General features: G+C 50.0%; 6 protein-coding genes across 6 annotated transcripts; 1 reads left to right on the top strand and 5 right to left on the bottom strand.

Moving 5' to 3' along the window:
* Nucleotides 1–156: 156 nt before the first annotated feature.
* Nucleotides 157–1479, bottom strand: C7974DRAFT_461421 (uncharacterized protein; the record flags this gene model as incomplete). The annotated part of the gene is made up of 2 exons (XM_046146168.1): nt 157–1361; nt 1401–1479. 2 exons carry the CDS (start codon nt 1477–1479, stop codon nt 157–159), a joined length of 1284 nt encoding a protein of 427 aa, XP_046000143.1.
* Nucleotides 1480–2011: 532 nt separating this feature from the next.
* On the bottom strand, nt 2012–2678 carry C7974DRAFT_373393 (uncharacterized protein; the record flags this gene model as incomplete). Its single annotated transcript, XM_046140097.1, has 2 exons — nt 2012–2085; nt 2126–2678. 2 exons carry the CDS (start codon nt 2676–2678, stop codon nt 2012–2014), a joined length of 627 nt encoding a protein of 208 aa, XP_046000142.1.
* Nucleotides 2679–4236: 1558 nt separating this feature from the next.
* Nucleotides 4237–5231, bottom strand: C7974DRAFT_126550 (uncharacterized protein). Its single transcript, XM_046135269.1, has one exon. The coding sequence runs from the start codon at nt 5071–5073 to the stop codon at nt 4465–4467; it is 609 nt and encodes a 202-aa protein (XP_046000141.1). The 5' UTR covers nt 5074–5231; the 3' UTR covers nt 4237–4464.
* Nucleotides 5232–5947: 716 nt separating this feature from the next.
* On the top strand, nt 5948–8011 carry C7974DRAFT_353445 (polyamine oxidase-like protein). The gene is made up of 3 exons (XM_046139536.1): nt 5948–6266; nt 6319–6349; nt 6399–8011. The coding sequence occupies exons 1-3, from the start codon at nt 6139–6141 to the stop codon at nt 7905–7907; spliced, it is 1668 nt and encodes a 555-aa protein (XP_046000140.1). The 5' UTR covers nt 5948–6138; the 3' UTR covers nt 7908–8011.
* A 109-nt stretch (nt 8012–8120) lies between these two features.
* On the bottom strand, nt 8121–9934 carry C7974DRAFT_305943 (uncharacterized protein; the record flags this gene model as incomplete). The annotated part of the gene is made up of 3 exons (XM_046138051.1): nt 8121–8630; nt 8687–9083; nt 9132–9934. The coding sequence occupies 3 exons, from the start codon at nt 9932–9934 to the stop codon at nt 8121–8123; spliced, it is 1710 nt and encodes a 569-aa protein (XP_046000139.1).
* Nucleotides 9935–11780: 1846 nt separating this feature from the next.
* On the bottom strand, nt 11781–12836 carry C7974DRAFT_305107 (arabinogalactan endo-1,4-beta-galactosidase; the record flags this gene model as incomplete). The annotated part of the gene is made up of 1 exon (XM_046138008.1): nt 11781–12836. The coding sequence occupies one exon, from the start codon at nt 12834–12836 to the stop codon at nt 11781–11783; it is 1056 nt and encodes a 351-aa protein (XP_046000138.1).
* Nucleotides 12837–12958: the final 122 nt, after the last annotated feature.

Genomic DNA, 12958 nt, shown 5'->3' with positions numbered 1-12958 from the left:
TAGGTCAAGGGAACTTGCTGAGAGTTTGACCAAACTGCCGAAACGAATTGTTTATCACTATACTCTGATTTGCGAAAAAGTACGCCGCGCCGGCATCAAGTATCAGCCCGAGCTGCTACCCCCCTGCACAACCGTATTGTCATACGGCTATAAGCGCTATAGCTGCCGGCTAGATCTAAGTAGGCACTTGATGTAAGCAACGCGTTCCCGCATGGACTGCACATCATCACCACCTAAATCGCGCTCTTCTAAGATCGTCTTGAGCAGCCGGGCTGACATGGCCTTTCGCAACAGACTGCACGAGCCCTGCTCACCAAAGGTCACACCCTCAGCGGGACCCATCCCGCCTTCGATCTCGGGCCTACATACCCTCGCATCTTGCGGCAGTTGTAGTGTTGTCTCAACCTCGGTCAGCAGATTGACGCTCATCTGCAGGAGCAATCGGGCGCGAAGAGAGTCGGTGGCATCGACCCGGGCGCCGCCCACCGAGAGAACTGGGAATTCTGACCGCGTTTCTGCCGAGCCCGTGGCGCTAGCCCTGCTCCCGCTACAACTCTTGCCTGTGAGGGTGCGAATCATGGCCCGGTGCAGAATGCTGTGAAGCTGGACTAGCCGCACGTAGGGGATCAGGAGCTCGAATGCCGCCGACATGTTTAATTGTGTTCCACGGCCTGGTTGGTCGTCTGTCCAGTCGGTCCCGAAGCTGCTACTTTGACCTGAGAAAAATGTGTCGTCTAATCGTAGCAGGCTGTTCAAGTAGCTGGTTGAGCTGTGTAGGACATCGCAGACTAGGTCTGATAACACGGCGTTGTCTGCGGCTTTTTGATACTTGGTAATCTGCAAGTGCAGGTCAAGTCCGATCTTTGATAGGTCCTGCATGCTACTTTGTAGGTTCCCGCCGGAGGCAGATACGCTGGGTGTTGTCCTCGCGTGATTTTCAAGAGCAGCTTCTTCTTCCGTAGGTGCGTTGACCGTGTACGTGTCGAAGCCGTTAGAGAAACACAGGCTGCCTTGACTCGAGCCCGGCGTCAGAAATTCGATCTCCCTGGCGGATAATGCGAAGCCTATACTCGCTGATGCGTCGCCTTGGTCATACGGCAATATTTCATTGAAGAACATGCTCGAGCTCTGCTCGTCCAAGGCTAGATCCGCGTCTCCAATCATCGTATTGAGGTCGAATTGTTCACAGCTTTGCTCGTCCTGCTGTGGTACGGCCATTGTGTCTGACTGCAATACTGCGCTGTTGGTTGTTTGTTGTGACTGTCGAGATCGAGAAGTCTTTGGTCGTCCCATTGGTTTAGGTGGAACGTAGGTGCATTCCACATCTGCTTTCCTGCAACGATCACATCTGCTTGAAACCACTGAGTGGGTCGATTTTAGGCATTTGAGTTTTTGCGTACGGCAACGGATGCAGGCAACTCTCTTGACAAGGTTAGATTGTTGAGGGAATTGAGAAAACTGAGACGAGTTACTGCTCATAGTTCTAGCTGGCCAAAGAGAAAGAGATAATAGGGTATCGATTGGTAGAAAGGTAGAGATCAGATGAGGGTAAGATTGGTTACGTACCTACCCTAATCCAAGTCTAACTTTCCTTGACTAAGCGATTACTAAAAATGTAGAGGCTAAGCTACCTAGGTAGTAGTACCATAATAGAGGTATAAGTTTATTTGAATTAACTCTGAGTTTAGTATTCTACTTTATAAAGACAGATTTTTAATAAATTATAGAATAAGAGTACAAATAGTTCATACTTGTAGCTTCAATCTCTAGCTACCTTAACTATAGTAGGAGACTCCCATAATCCAAGTGCTGATGTTAAGGACCCAAAGATTAGGCCATATTCTGCCACAACCGTCAGTGAGCGCTGTCTCCAGAACCTAGAAAAGTGAAGCTGAAATCTCTCCCAGACGCAGCGTAACTGTATTGAGAGGGATCAATACGTTTCGGAGGGATTGAAACAGATGGCCTTGGCCACGAAGCAAGAGCCTCGGAAACTGGACTGTATGATACTCTATCCCGTAATATTCGAGATGGTTCTTGAAGACTCTGGGAGCATCGTGATCTGGTTCGCAAAGCTGGGATCAGCTAGCACCCACGTTTGGTATTATCAGACGAGTACACTTACAGTGTCGGAGATTTTTCCTAGCCAGTGGCCACAGACGCCTGCTGTCTACTCCCATAATGTCCAGGCTGTCCAGCATGGGAAACGACCTTGTAACGCCGCATGCTACTGCTGCAGGGAAAAGATTCAAAAGATCAATCTCATGATTGGTTCCATCGCGAACCCGTATCGACTTCACCAATGTAAGCGAAGGTAAGATTAAGGTCTCCGGAAATTGTAGTAGTGCCTCATTATCGAGGGAGCCGCCTTCACAAATCTCTGGGCCGAATGAGCCGTAGAGCGAATGTCCGTACAGATAGAATTGAATGTCAGTCACATGCAGATTTTCCATCAAACTAGCCAGTTCGTGCCATATTGCCTTGGCTTCGCGGAAGAAGCGGTTGTGCTCAGTGCGGGTGCTCGCAAGACGTATAAGAGGGGACGCGTTCTCGCCGTCCTCCCCTCGAACGTGGCCCTCGTCGCCGAACGGATCCTTGTCCATTTTACTGTCCACGTGGGCAAACTTTGCAAGGATCGTCGCCATCTTCGTTCGAGCTTTCCTCATCGCTGTTCCCATTATGAGTGCTTGTTGACTCGTTCCTCTTGCGATATTCTTGTGCAAAATAGTACTCAAAGCGGATCTCGAGGTATTCCAGCGCCCTTCCGCGTTTTCGATCTTCATTGAAAGCTACCCGAAAGCATCCGATCTGTCGTGGCCTGATTTGTAGATGTTGCCAGAGGTAATTTCCCGCAACAGCTTGCCAGCTCCGGTTTAAACAAACCAAGGGTGAGACACAGCTGCAGGTGAATTCCTGTCCTTGGAGTTTTTGCAGTATCTGGTCGATGATTACATTGGGCAAGTCGATCACGGTAAGCTATGAGCTTTACGAGAGAGCTTGAGTTTAATAGGTGAGAACTATGACCTGGGGAGTGGCGGGGATACACATTATATCTAGCGTATGGCAGCTTAGTCTTGGCCACCCAACTTCGACGGGTTACAAAGTAACACACATAACAAGTCATCATGGCCGTCGAACGCATGAGCGACACTCTTGATATCTATTACTCCTACCTTGATTGTCTCTGTACGCGGCTTCTGTACGTCGGGCATCTACTGCGTAGCAAGGATTGGGTTGCTGGATCGACGGCTCTCTTTGATTGTGCACCGTTGATCATGAGCTCAGTGCACTTCTGCATCGTCGAACATTGAGATCAGACCTAGCTGGAGATGCTGAGGAAGACGTATCAGAGTCAACATCTTTCTCAAGCGCTTATCCGTATGCTGACAGATTCTAGTATCCTCAAGTATCGGAGTATCCTGCGAATGATCCACGAGAGGATAAAGTAGTCGACTTTATCAACCGAGTCGATTGTACACCAACTACCATAAACCATTTTATTCTTCCAACGAGACGATCTTATGAAGGTATGTGTTCATAACCCGGAGGCAGGAATGACAGTCGCTTATGATAGTTTCAGTGCAACATCCATTCAATGGCAATGCTAGAGGTCTATTCATGCAGGATGCCATTGCTAGGTGGTGTGCATGTCAAGAATCTCACTAGACCGTGTTGTTGAGACACTCTACAACTGGATAGACACCGAAGTGGTGCAACTGCACAGACCGGTCCGGTCCTTGCGACCTTTTTTCGTGAGATACAGCAAATATCGGTTCGCTGCCTCTTACCGGAGGTGCAGACTATACAAGACTGCTTGACTAAGTCATGGATCTAGTCGGTAGCCGGACCAACTATGATAACTCGGTGTTTACTCACGAAAACATCAACGCGGTCAAGAGTAGGGTAGGTAGTCTTCCGTTCCGACGCACAATTGCACAGAATCTAACCAATTCTACTCGGAATAGCTGGCGCGAGGAGCCGATGCTATGTCGGAAACTGACGTCAGGCTATACGGTTCCAGTTTTAATCCTCAGGAGATAAGAAAGTACTTCTAAGTCTGCGGGCCAGTCTAGGTATGATCCGTTACCTCAACCACAGAGGCATACTTAATGTCAACGAGCGGCTCACAAACGTTACAAACGATATAGGCGATCGGTGGAATCACGGACAGGCGATGTGGAATGCGGGTCCGGCGATGGCCAACAGGTAAACTACTGTTGGCGATTATTGGAGCAAATGGATACAGGATTGTTGTGTATGGCTTACTAGGTATTCAGCTTGGGCCCAAGATACGATTTGAACGATGCGAGGGATTTGGGCTGTTAGGACCAGTGCTAATGCTAGGATCGTGCTGAAGCTCATGGCAAACTTAGAGACACGATTCCTAGGCTTGACTATCGCTATTACAAGGATGAACTAGGCGTTCATCAATGCATCAGGGTTTAAGGACTTGAAAACATGAAGCTACCATGCCATGTTTTTCCAAATCTCCGGGTGACACCCCGCAACCGTTCGAGGGGCAATTCTATCCAGATCATAAAATTCCAGTTCCTTCCACAATTCCACTATCTCTGCGGATCTCATTAGCATCCAACCGAAATACCATTGTCCACCCAGCCACGTATTACGAGGAACATGGTCTGCGGCTTCATAGTCTGCCTCGACACACTTAAGAAGGAAGGCATTAGTATCTAACAGGACCTCCTTGTCTGCTAAAAGAAACACGCGATGGGACCAGAGGTCTGCATTTATTGGGACACCTCCGTCGCTGTTCCTGTACTGCAGTCGAAGCTGCTCCATACTTAGGCCATCCAGCGCAGGGTCCGAGCGCGCATCGAGGCGGAAGAGAGACCAAATTTCTTGAACTGCGGGGTCATCTGCTTCACACACTCTCAATGTCGCAGCGTAAGCCTGTGTTCTAATTTTTTCAAGGAGTTGCTGCCATTGCTGATCAGTTGATGGCCCATAGGCCGTGCGGTAAATGGTGTAGCCCCAGTTTCGAAAGTCATCCACAATTGCTACGGTTTCTGAGACGTAGCGAAGCTGTTCGTGCCACTCAGCGGCATTGACCATAATTGCTGCGATGAGAAATGGTCCGAATCCAGGGCTGTCGTTATTGTAGGATGTGATTGCTTGAGATTGGCGGCTTTCGCTCGTCTTCCAGGTTGATCGGCGTATGACTTCGTTGGTGTCGTTGGGTAACAGGCGTGTTAAGAGCAGTTGACATTGGAGTTCTGCGCGCACGGAGGATCGGACAACGGCGGCTTGAAACTAGCTCAAAATGGCATTCATGGCGATGCGATGCTTTTGCACAGTACACAGTAAACCCCGCAAACCAGATCAGCAGGCTCCACCTCTTCGCGTACTCCTCATCAGCACTTATGTGGTGCAGTCTCTCTGTCACTCGTGCACTCCGTAAACCAGATCCTGCAGAGCAAGCTTGGACTGGGCAGGCCTGGACTCACCCGATCACGGCATGCCCGAAATTGCAAAAAATGCATCGATCCTGGCAGGAAGGCCTGGTTCTCCGATGCGATGTACGGTGGGTGTATGTAGACGCAAGATGTTACTGTAACGTAAATATCTTGGGATGACACCGGTCAACCAGCTGTGCCGCAAGCGTCTGGCATGTGGAGCCATCGCGAACACAACTGCAGCGGGGTCAGGGTGGTGTTCTTGTTCGCAGGTTGCACGCTCTTGACGCCCTCGAATAGCGGATTAATGTCCGAGGTACGACACGCAAACGGCCCGTTGCAGTCCAGCTGCCCTACGCATGGGCCTGCCCTTTTAGTCGCCATGATTGCGGCGTAAAAGCCGCCAGCCGCAGGAGGCATGGAACGAAGCTGGGTGATTGGCGGGTCCACGCGGGTCGGTCGCGCTACGTCTAGCGGCCGGCGATGCTAGTCTCTTGCACGTCTTCTTCGACAAGGTCAAGCTTTTTTGGATTATCCTGGCTCATCCGTCCCAGGCGGACAAATGATTGACGAAGCTAGGTGCGGTGATGTCTTCTTATGATTAGTGTGGTAACACTACGAGATTAAGATGGCTTTTCTCGTTCGACCTTGTGCGAGTCAGTGCAAGTACTATACTCTGAGCGCAGCCTCATAGTTCTTGTGAATTCTTCGTCACTCGCTCATCATGCATTTCAAGACAGTTTCATTACTGGCAGCAGCCGCTGCGCCAGCTTCGGTGCTCGCAGTGCCATCTGTTCAGACACGGTCCTATGGCAACAACACAACATGTCGAAAAACCACTGTTGCAGTCTTGTAGGTCAAACAACATCTTTCAATGGAGGAGCTATCAATAACGAGACTCCAGAGGTGCAGGTGTCGCTGGAATAACAGCAGCAGTAAGTTTCTCAAAATTCACTGCAAGCTCATTTTGCTGATACATCATAGCAAGCACTAGCCAACCAATCCATCACCGATTTTCTCATCGTGGAGTATAACGAGCAAGTTGGCGGCCGCATGCGCCACGCTAACTTCGGATCTGATGGTTCCGGTAACCCGTATGTTGTGGAGCTTGGTGCCAACTGGATCTCCGGGACGGGCACACCTAATGGACCTGAAAACCCGGTATGGACCTTTTCTAAGCAAACCAATCTGTCGAGTACATACTCGAACTTGAGCAATATCGCCACATACGATGAGACTGGCGCCTCTAATTACATGGACATCCTCGATGAGTATGACGAGATAGCCGGTGCCGTTGAGCAGGCTACCGGAAGGATTTTGTCAGAGAATCTCCAAGATCGGAGCCAGCGTGCAGTCTTGTCCGAGAATGGCTGGAAGACTAAGCGTGACTCCCACAGAAAGGTTGTCGATTGGTGGTATTTCGACTGGGATGCAGCGGCAACACCCGAGGAATCGAGCTCTGTGTTCGCAATCACAGCATCCAACCTTACGTACTACCAGTTCAAGGATGAAGACTTCTTCAGCATTGACCAGCGCGGATACAACACCTGGCTCAAGGGTGAAGCGTCGAAGTTTCTACAGCCAAACGACCGTCGACTTCTCTTTAACACCACTGTCACGGCCATCGAGTACTCTGACTCTGGTGTCAAAGTCACGAATGAGGACGGATCATGCATTGAAGCCGAATACGCCATCTGCACATTTGCGCTAGGTGTCCTTCAGGAAGAAGTAGTCGAGTTCACTCCCGTTCTCCCTGAATGGAAGCAGTCTTCCATCGCCACCTTCGGTATGGGCACGTACACCAAGATTTTCATGCAGTTCAACGAGACTTTCTGGCCCGCGGACAAAGAGTTCTTCTTATACGCCCATCCCACTACACGTGGATACTACCCTCAATTCCAGTCACTTTCAACCGAAGGCTTCTTGCCCGGCAGCAACATCCTTTTCGCCACCGTCGTCGATGAGCAGAGTGCCCGCATCGAGGCGCAGGATGACGAGACTACAAAGGCAGAACTCATGGAGGTTTTGCGCCAGATGTTTCCTGATATCGATGTCCCGGAGCCGATCGACTTCATGTACCCTCGCTGGGGCCAGACGCCCTGGACATACGGTAGTTACTCCAACTGGCCTGCCGGTACAACCCTGGAGATGCACCAAAACCTGCGCGCAAATGTCGATAGGCTGTACTTTGCTGGTGAGCATACATCTGCCGAGTACTTTGGCTTTTTGCACGGTTCGTGGTTCGAAGGACAAGAAGCTGGTCAGCGTATCGCTGGTGCGCTTGGCAAAGACTGCTTGAACGAAGGCAGTGGCTGTGGAGATTACAAGAGATACGAAGTCTTGCATGGCACGACTGAGAGGTCGGAGTACAACGACTACAATGGCATGGGCGCGGATCCATTCTTCATATCCGAGGGCGATGAGACCGACATTGGTTCTATCACTCGCCGCAGCCTGAAGCGATCCGGCCATGAGAGACGCTACCACAAGTAAAGTAGCTTAAATACCTCCTTGAAGTAGACTGGTAACAAAGCACTAATTTAGATGAACGCATTATTATACTTGTACACTTTACTATAAGCCTAAATAAATGTAACAATATATTGTATACTTTAAGTAATGAAAGAAGACTTGTTATAGAGCTCTACTTATAGGTTAGTAGTCATATAGAAAGCTATAGTATACTAAGACTATTTTAGATACTGACTAGGACTGCAATCGCGACCGCGAGTGACTGTCCACTTCAAGGCTGGAGGGCCTGCTTAGCTGTTGCAACTCCGTATCCGACTCATAGTCTCCCTCCTCCACGTTCACCACGTCAATAAGGCCGTCCACTTTTTGTAATGCACGAGCGTCTCTGTCACGATCCCCACTAACACCAGTGAGCAAGAGATCTTGCTGTCCCAGTCGTGCCCCAATATGTGCTACTGCCATAGCGTCCAGGGAAACTGTCCATGAAGGCACAAGGTAGATGTACCATGCTAAGCACAGAAGTCCAAGCAGCTGCAACCCGATGAGGATGGCCATTACCGACAATACGGCGACAGATACATCGGGTTTCAGGACTGGGTATCCCGGCGAAGTGTATACTTTTCGACCTCGGAAATCGCCTCCACCCAGAAGTGTATGATCAACGGTTGGCGCATAGTGATTGAGGAGTGCTTGATTGGTGACAGAAGCGCTGATTTGTAGTAGTGCCTCCAGACGCCCGGTGTCCTGGGAAAGACTAAGTCAGTATATTTGACTGGATGCTAGTGGTTTCGTTGACTTACATTAGAGCGAGTTGGAGGGGCGAACTGCTTCAGCCATTGGTATCGCAATTTCAGCAGGGAATCGTACTGATTCGTCGAGCCAAAAAACATCTGGTTCTCGAGTGAAGACTGGCAGGATCCAGCAGCATGGAAGTACCACCTAGCACCATACAATCCAGAGAGTGTGCTGAACGGCATGCCTGCACACATTCGGTACCACGAGGATTGATCCCCGCTTGCTGTCGTCGAATCGTGAGTTTTGTTGGCTGAGTACTTTGACACATTGTTGAACCATGATATGTTACCGAAAAGGGCAACAGCGGACAGTGTAAGCGGACCTGATGCCTTCCAGTACATTGACGGGATGCCTAGATTATGTGACACGTTCGGTCGAAGAGAATCGCCCACGAAGTCGTCCCTAGAGAATCTCAGCTGAGAAAAGTCAACAAATCAAGTCTTTACTCACGATTCAGTGGGCACAAACGCCGTTTTGTCATCGCTCACCAGGTCATTGAAGTCTCGCGCCATAACGTCTGCATCTGGCCAATCTTGCAACAGCGAACCATATGTGCCATTGTTGCTAAGGTTTCCAAGCTCGAAGTATCCGCGGGTAGTTTTCACCTCACAGTGGACCGTCACGTTGGTGTCATCCCCATCTGAATCAGCAGCTCGGTACTTGTAAGTACCCCACATATCTAGGTAGAGCTCCTCAACGATGTCCTGCCTATTGCGACTTGTAGTCCATGGGAAGACGCCAAGCTTGCCGGGAACACATATGCGCGCGCTGATATCATCTTTCATCTCAAAAGAAGCAATGAAAGGCTCTTCGCCAGAGCAAGATGTTGGAAATAGTGCTCGCTCGATCTTACTGCGTGAGACTGAAGAGTTGAATCTCATTGCGTGTTCCCGGAGAATGCCTGTTGTCGTATTGCTGGGAATGCCAGCGAGAAAAAAGCGAGACCCCCACCGATCCTCAATATTAGACATTGGTGGTGGAAATATCCAATTGCGGAGCGGGGTAGTCTTACTGCTTGTATGATCGTAGTTCATGTTGCGCTGCAGACCTTGAGTCATGTAATCGCTCCAAAGACTAGGTTGATATGCTTCAATTGAAACAGACGCTAGATCGGCCGTGATGCGCGGTAAGATGTCTTGATAGTAGATGCCGGCCATCTGTGCTGGCTCGATGTCGACACCAATAGTCTCATAGGTCGTCGATGCGCCATACTGCGGATACCACTCGTTGTACTGGGTCCCACAGTGGGGCATGAACCCGAGATCTCCACAGCTTGCTAGATATATTGTCTCTATCGGTACGAGTATTTGCTTCAAAGGCTGTTGTATTGCGCCCAACAAGATCAACGCAGCGCCGGGCAGCAGATAGTGCCTGGCCAGTTTCAGCTTTTGGCCTCGTTCCTCCTTCTGCTTCGTCGTTAACGAGTGCCACAATGCAGGGACAGAGGTCCATCCATGATCTACCAGGGCAAAAAGGTCGGGTAGGCTAAGGAATTCTTCTGGTCGTCGACGTTGGCTAAACACCACAGCGCCCTGTGCTAACAAGGCAGATAAAAGAGGGATCGTGATCAGTCCAGCAATGGAGCTGAGTACATCTACTGCTCTCTTCCAGTTTCGGATGCTCGTTATGTCGGCTTTGCTGAATCCTTGCTGATTGACGTATGAGAGCGCTGTGACCGGTCGTTGAGAGAGTATGCAGGTGAGAGCCCAAGGTACGACCAGGAGTGGAAAGTATAATAATAGAAGCCATAGCGCACGCTTTCGATATCGCAGTGCTCGCAGCTTTAGCGTTTTGGATTCGTGGATCAGATTGTCCAATCGGGTACTTCCCGTCTTCCAAGATTTGCCTCCCCCTTTCTTGTCTTTCCTGTCCTGTGCGGGTCTAGAGATCGAGTAAACTTGAATAAGCTTTCGTGTGCTTTCTGCTTGTTGCTCATTGTCTGAAGCATAGTCCGAATTTTCTACTCGTTCCTCTGCTTCTACAGCGTGGTGGCGACTTTCTGTCTGCTGGTCGTGTCTAGAAGCATGATCTAGGCTTCGATTAAGACGTGCAGGACCGGCCATGGTCAGGGACAAGCAGAGACAACCTTTAAGTCACTTGGTCGTCAGAACGAGTGTGTAGCGTAGTGGGTTGACTGCTGCTTACATCGTTGCGAGTAACGTAAGCGGGGTAGCCGGTGAGCAAATCACTTGGCAACTGCGTGCCGCTTAGAATAGCACTAAGGAACCCATGCACGTAGTCGCAGATACTTCCAGATACTAACTTCACTAGGCTATAGCCCTGGAAGTCACTAATCATGCTACTATATACTTAGTATCATAACGATTGCTGAAATATGTAAACCACCCCTAGTTTAGAATACTATACGGGAGGCCTTACTCTTAAGAGCCTCCTACTGCTGCCTCGAGCATTAATAACGATGCGGAAGTCTTAGCCATCGATCTATTGATCAATAATGCGGGAGTCATGGCAATTCCAGAACTGACGCTCACGGATGACAGGATCGAGACTACCTTGCAACGTACCACCTGGGCCACTTCCTGTTTCCAAATCTCATCATGCCGAAAATCATTGAGGCTGCTCAAACCTCGCCAACACCTACTCGAATCATAAACGTCTCGTCCTATGGGCACCAGTTCTCCCCTGTTCGATTTGCCGACATCAACGTCACGAAGTTAGTATCCAAGATACCCGTGGAGGAACGTCCGGACTTCGGAAAGGCCCAGTTCTTGACTAGAAGATTGGCCAAACGAACGCTACGTTGGATTCCTCTCCTACGGCCAATCTGAGACTGCCAACATCCTTTTCTCTGTCGCCCAGAACGAGAGGCTCTGGAAAAAGTATGGTATCGCGTCTTCCGCTGTTCACCCAAGCACGGTTATTAGCACACATATCAATTGACATCCAGAAGACAAAGACCGTAAGGGCTGTCCAACGTTTGTCTATACGCTGGTGACAGACTCCGGCGGGATTGAATATGATGATAAGATGGCTCTGTTACACTTGTTTTCAAGGGCGTATGTATTGTAATGAGACGAGGAACGATCGAAATCAACGAAGTCCCTTGATCAATGCGATATGACGCTTCGGAAGTGGTGCTTAGATAGTGTTGAACACACCAATGCTATCGTATGCTCTCCCGTTACCATCGAACATCGCGTTCCACTCACAAGATGACCCCAACACAGCATTACTGACCCAGCCTCCCTCCCAATATGATAGTCCCACGCCTTTTGGAACACTTGCTATGCTAGCAGCTGTGCGTTGAATCCAGGTCGTCTGGCCTGCCGGGGGACCAATTGGGATGTCGACTGTGTCAGAAGGAAATGCGTAATCTGGCTTTGAGCAGATAATAGGCCAGTTGGTCTCGACCACCATAAGCTCTTTGCCGTACCGAGTCGCCATGTTCCCGAGCGAGGCAGTGAGATTGGCCTGGGTAGCAGCAGAGCCCCAGAATGGGTAGAAGGATACGGTCTGCATGTCGAAGTCCTCGAGTGTGAGGCCGTTCGAGAGAACCATATCGTACCACCATTGCATCTCCTCGCCCTCTTCGCCATGTGACAGATGAATTTGAATCTTGGGTTGCGGCTTCAAGTTCGACGCACGGATGGCTTGAGATGCCGTTTGGAGGAGCTTCGCGAGGTTGGCCGGCTGATCATACTTGCCTGTGGGCCATAAGATACCACCGTTTATCTCGTTACCAATGGTTATTGTCTCTGGGATTAAGCTAGCAGCTGCGAAGGCGTTGCACACGTCGGTCGTATGGTCCCAGACTTTCTTCGCCAGGCCTGTGACGTCAGTGGGCCAGCCAGTGGGAATGTCTTGTAGACCCGGATTTGTCCACGTGTCGCTGTAGTGGAGGTTCAAGCCGAACATCAGACCAGCCGCTTCTGCTCTCTTTGCAAGTCGAATGTTGTAGTCGATCCCGTAATCACCGTCGCCAGCATTAGTCCACACACGCTGGCGTACCATGTTGACGCCGTTGTCGACAAGAATACCTTCTAGCGCCTCGTTTTGACCCGTCGCATTCTGGTAGTAGACGCTGTTGCGCTCTTCTTCGATGAGCAACGATGACCAGTCCATCGCACGATACTGGAGTACAGCTTGGACCGCTGGCGCAACCGCTACCGCGAGAGCGAGGCGCGAGAACAACATGCCTAGGTTAAAGAATTTAGAAGTTTGAAAGGAAAGTGATGGCTGCAAGGACGAAAGAGACACTGTGGCTCGGTATCCATATTTGATGTCTGGGTAGATTGCAACTCTCTTGCGGCTGGTAT

The sequence above is a fragment of the Boeremia exigua genome (genome assembly GCF_020726555.1).
Source record: "Boeremia exigua strain MPI-SDFR-AT-0100 chromosome Unknown C7974scaffold_3, whole genome shotgun sequence".
Taxonomy (NCBI): domain Eukaryota; kingdom Fungi; phylum Ascomycota; class Dothideomycetes; order Pleosporales; family Didymellaceae; genus Boeremia; species Boeremia exigua.
Note: the sequence above shows the minus strand (reverse complement) of the source record. Positions and strands in the feature narration are given on the sequence as shown.

Bases quoted from the DNA above. Each gene is read 5' to 3' on its own strand.
- C7974DRAFT_353445 (XM_046139536.1), top strand. From the start codon at position 6,139: ATGCATTTCAAGACAGTTTCATTACTGGCAGCAGCCGCTGCGCCAGCT. The intron at 6,267-6,318 runs GTAGGTCAAACA...ACGAGACTCCAG, and splicing joins AAAACCACTGTTGCAGTCTT to AGGTGCAGGTGTCGCTGGAA. The intron at 6,350-6,398 runs GTAAGTTTCTCA...GATACATCATAG, and splicing joins TCGCTGGAATAACAGCAGCA to CAAGCACTAGCCAACCAATC.
- C7974DRAFT_126550 (XM_046135269.1), bottom strand. From the start codon at position 5,073: ATGGTCAATGCCGCTGAGTGGCACGAACAGCTTCGCTACGTCTCAGAA.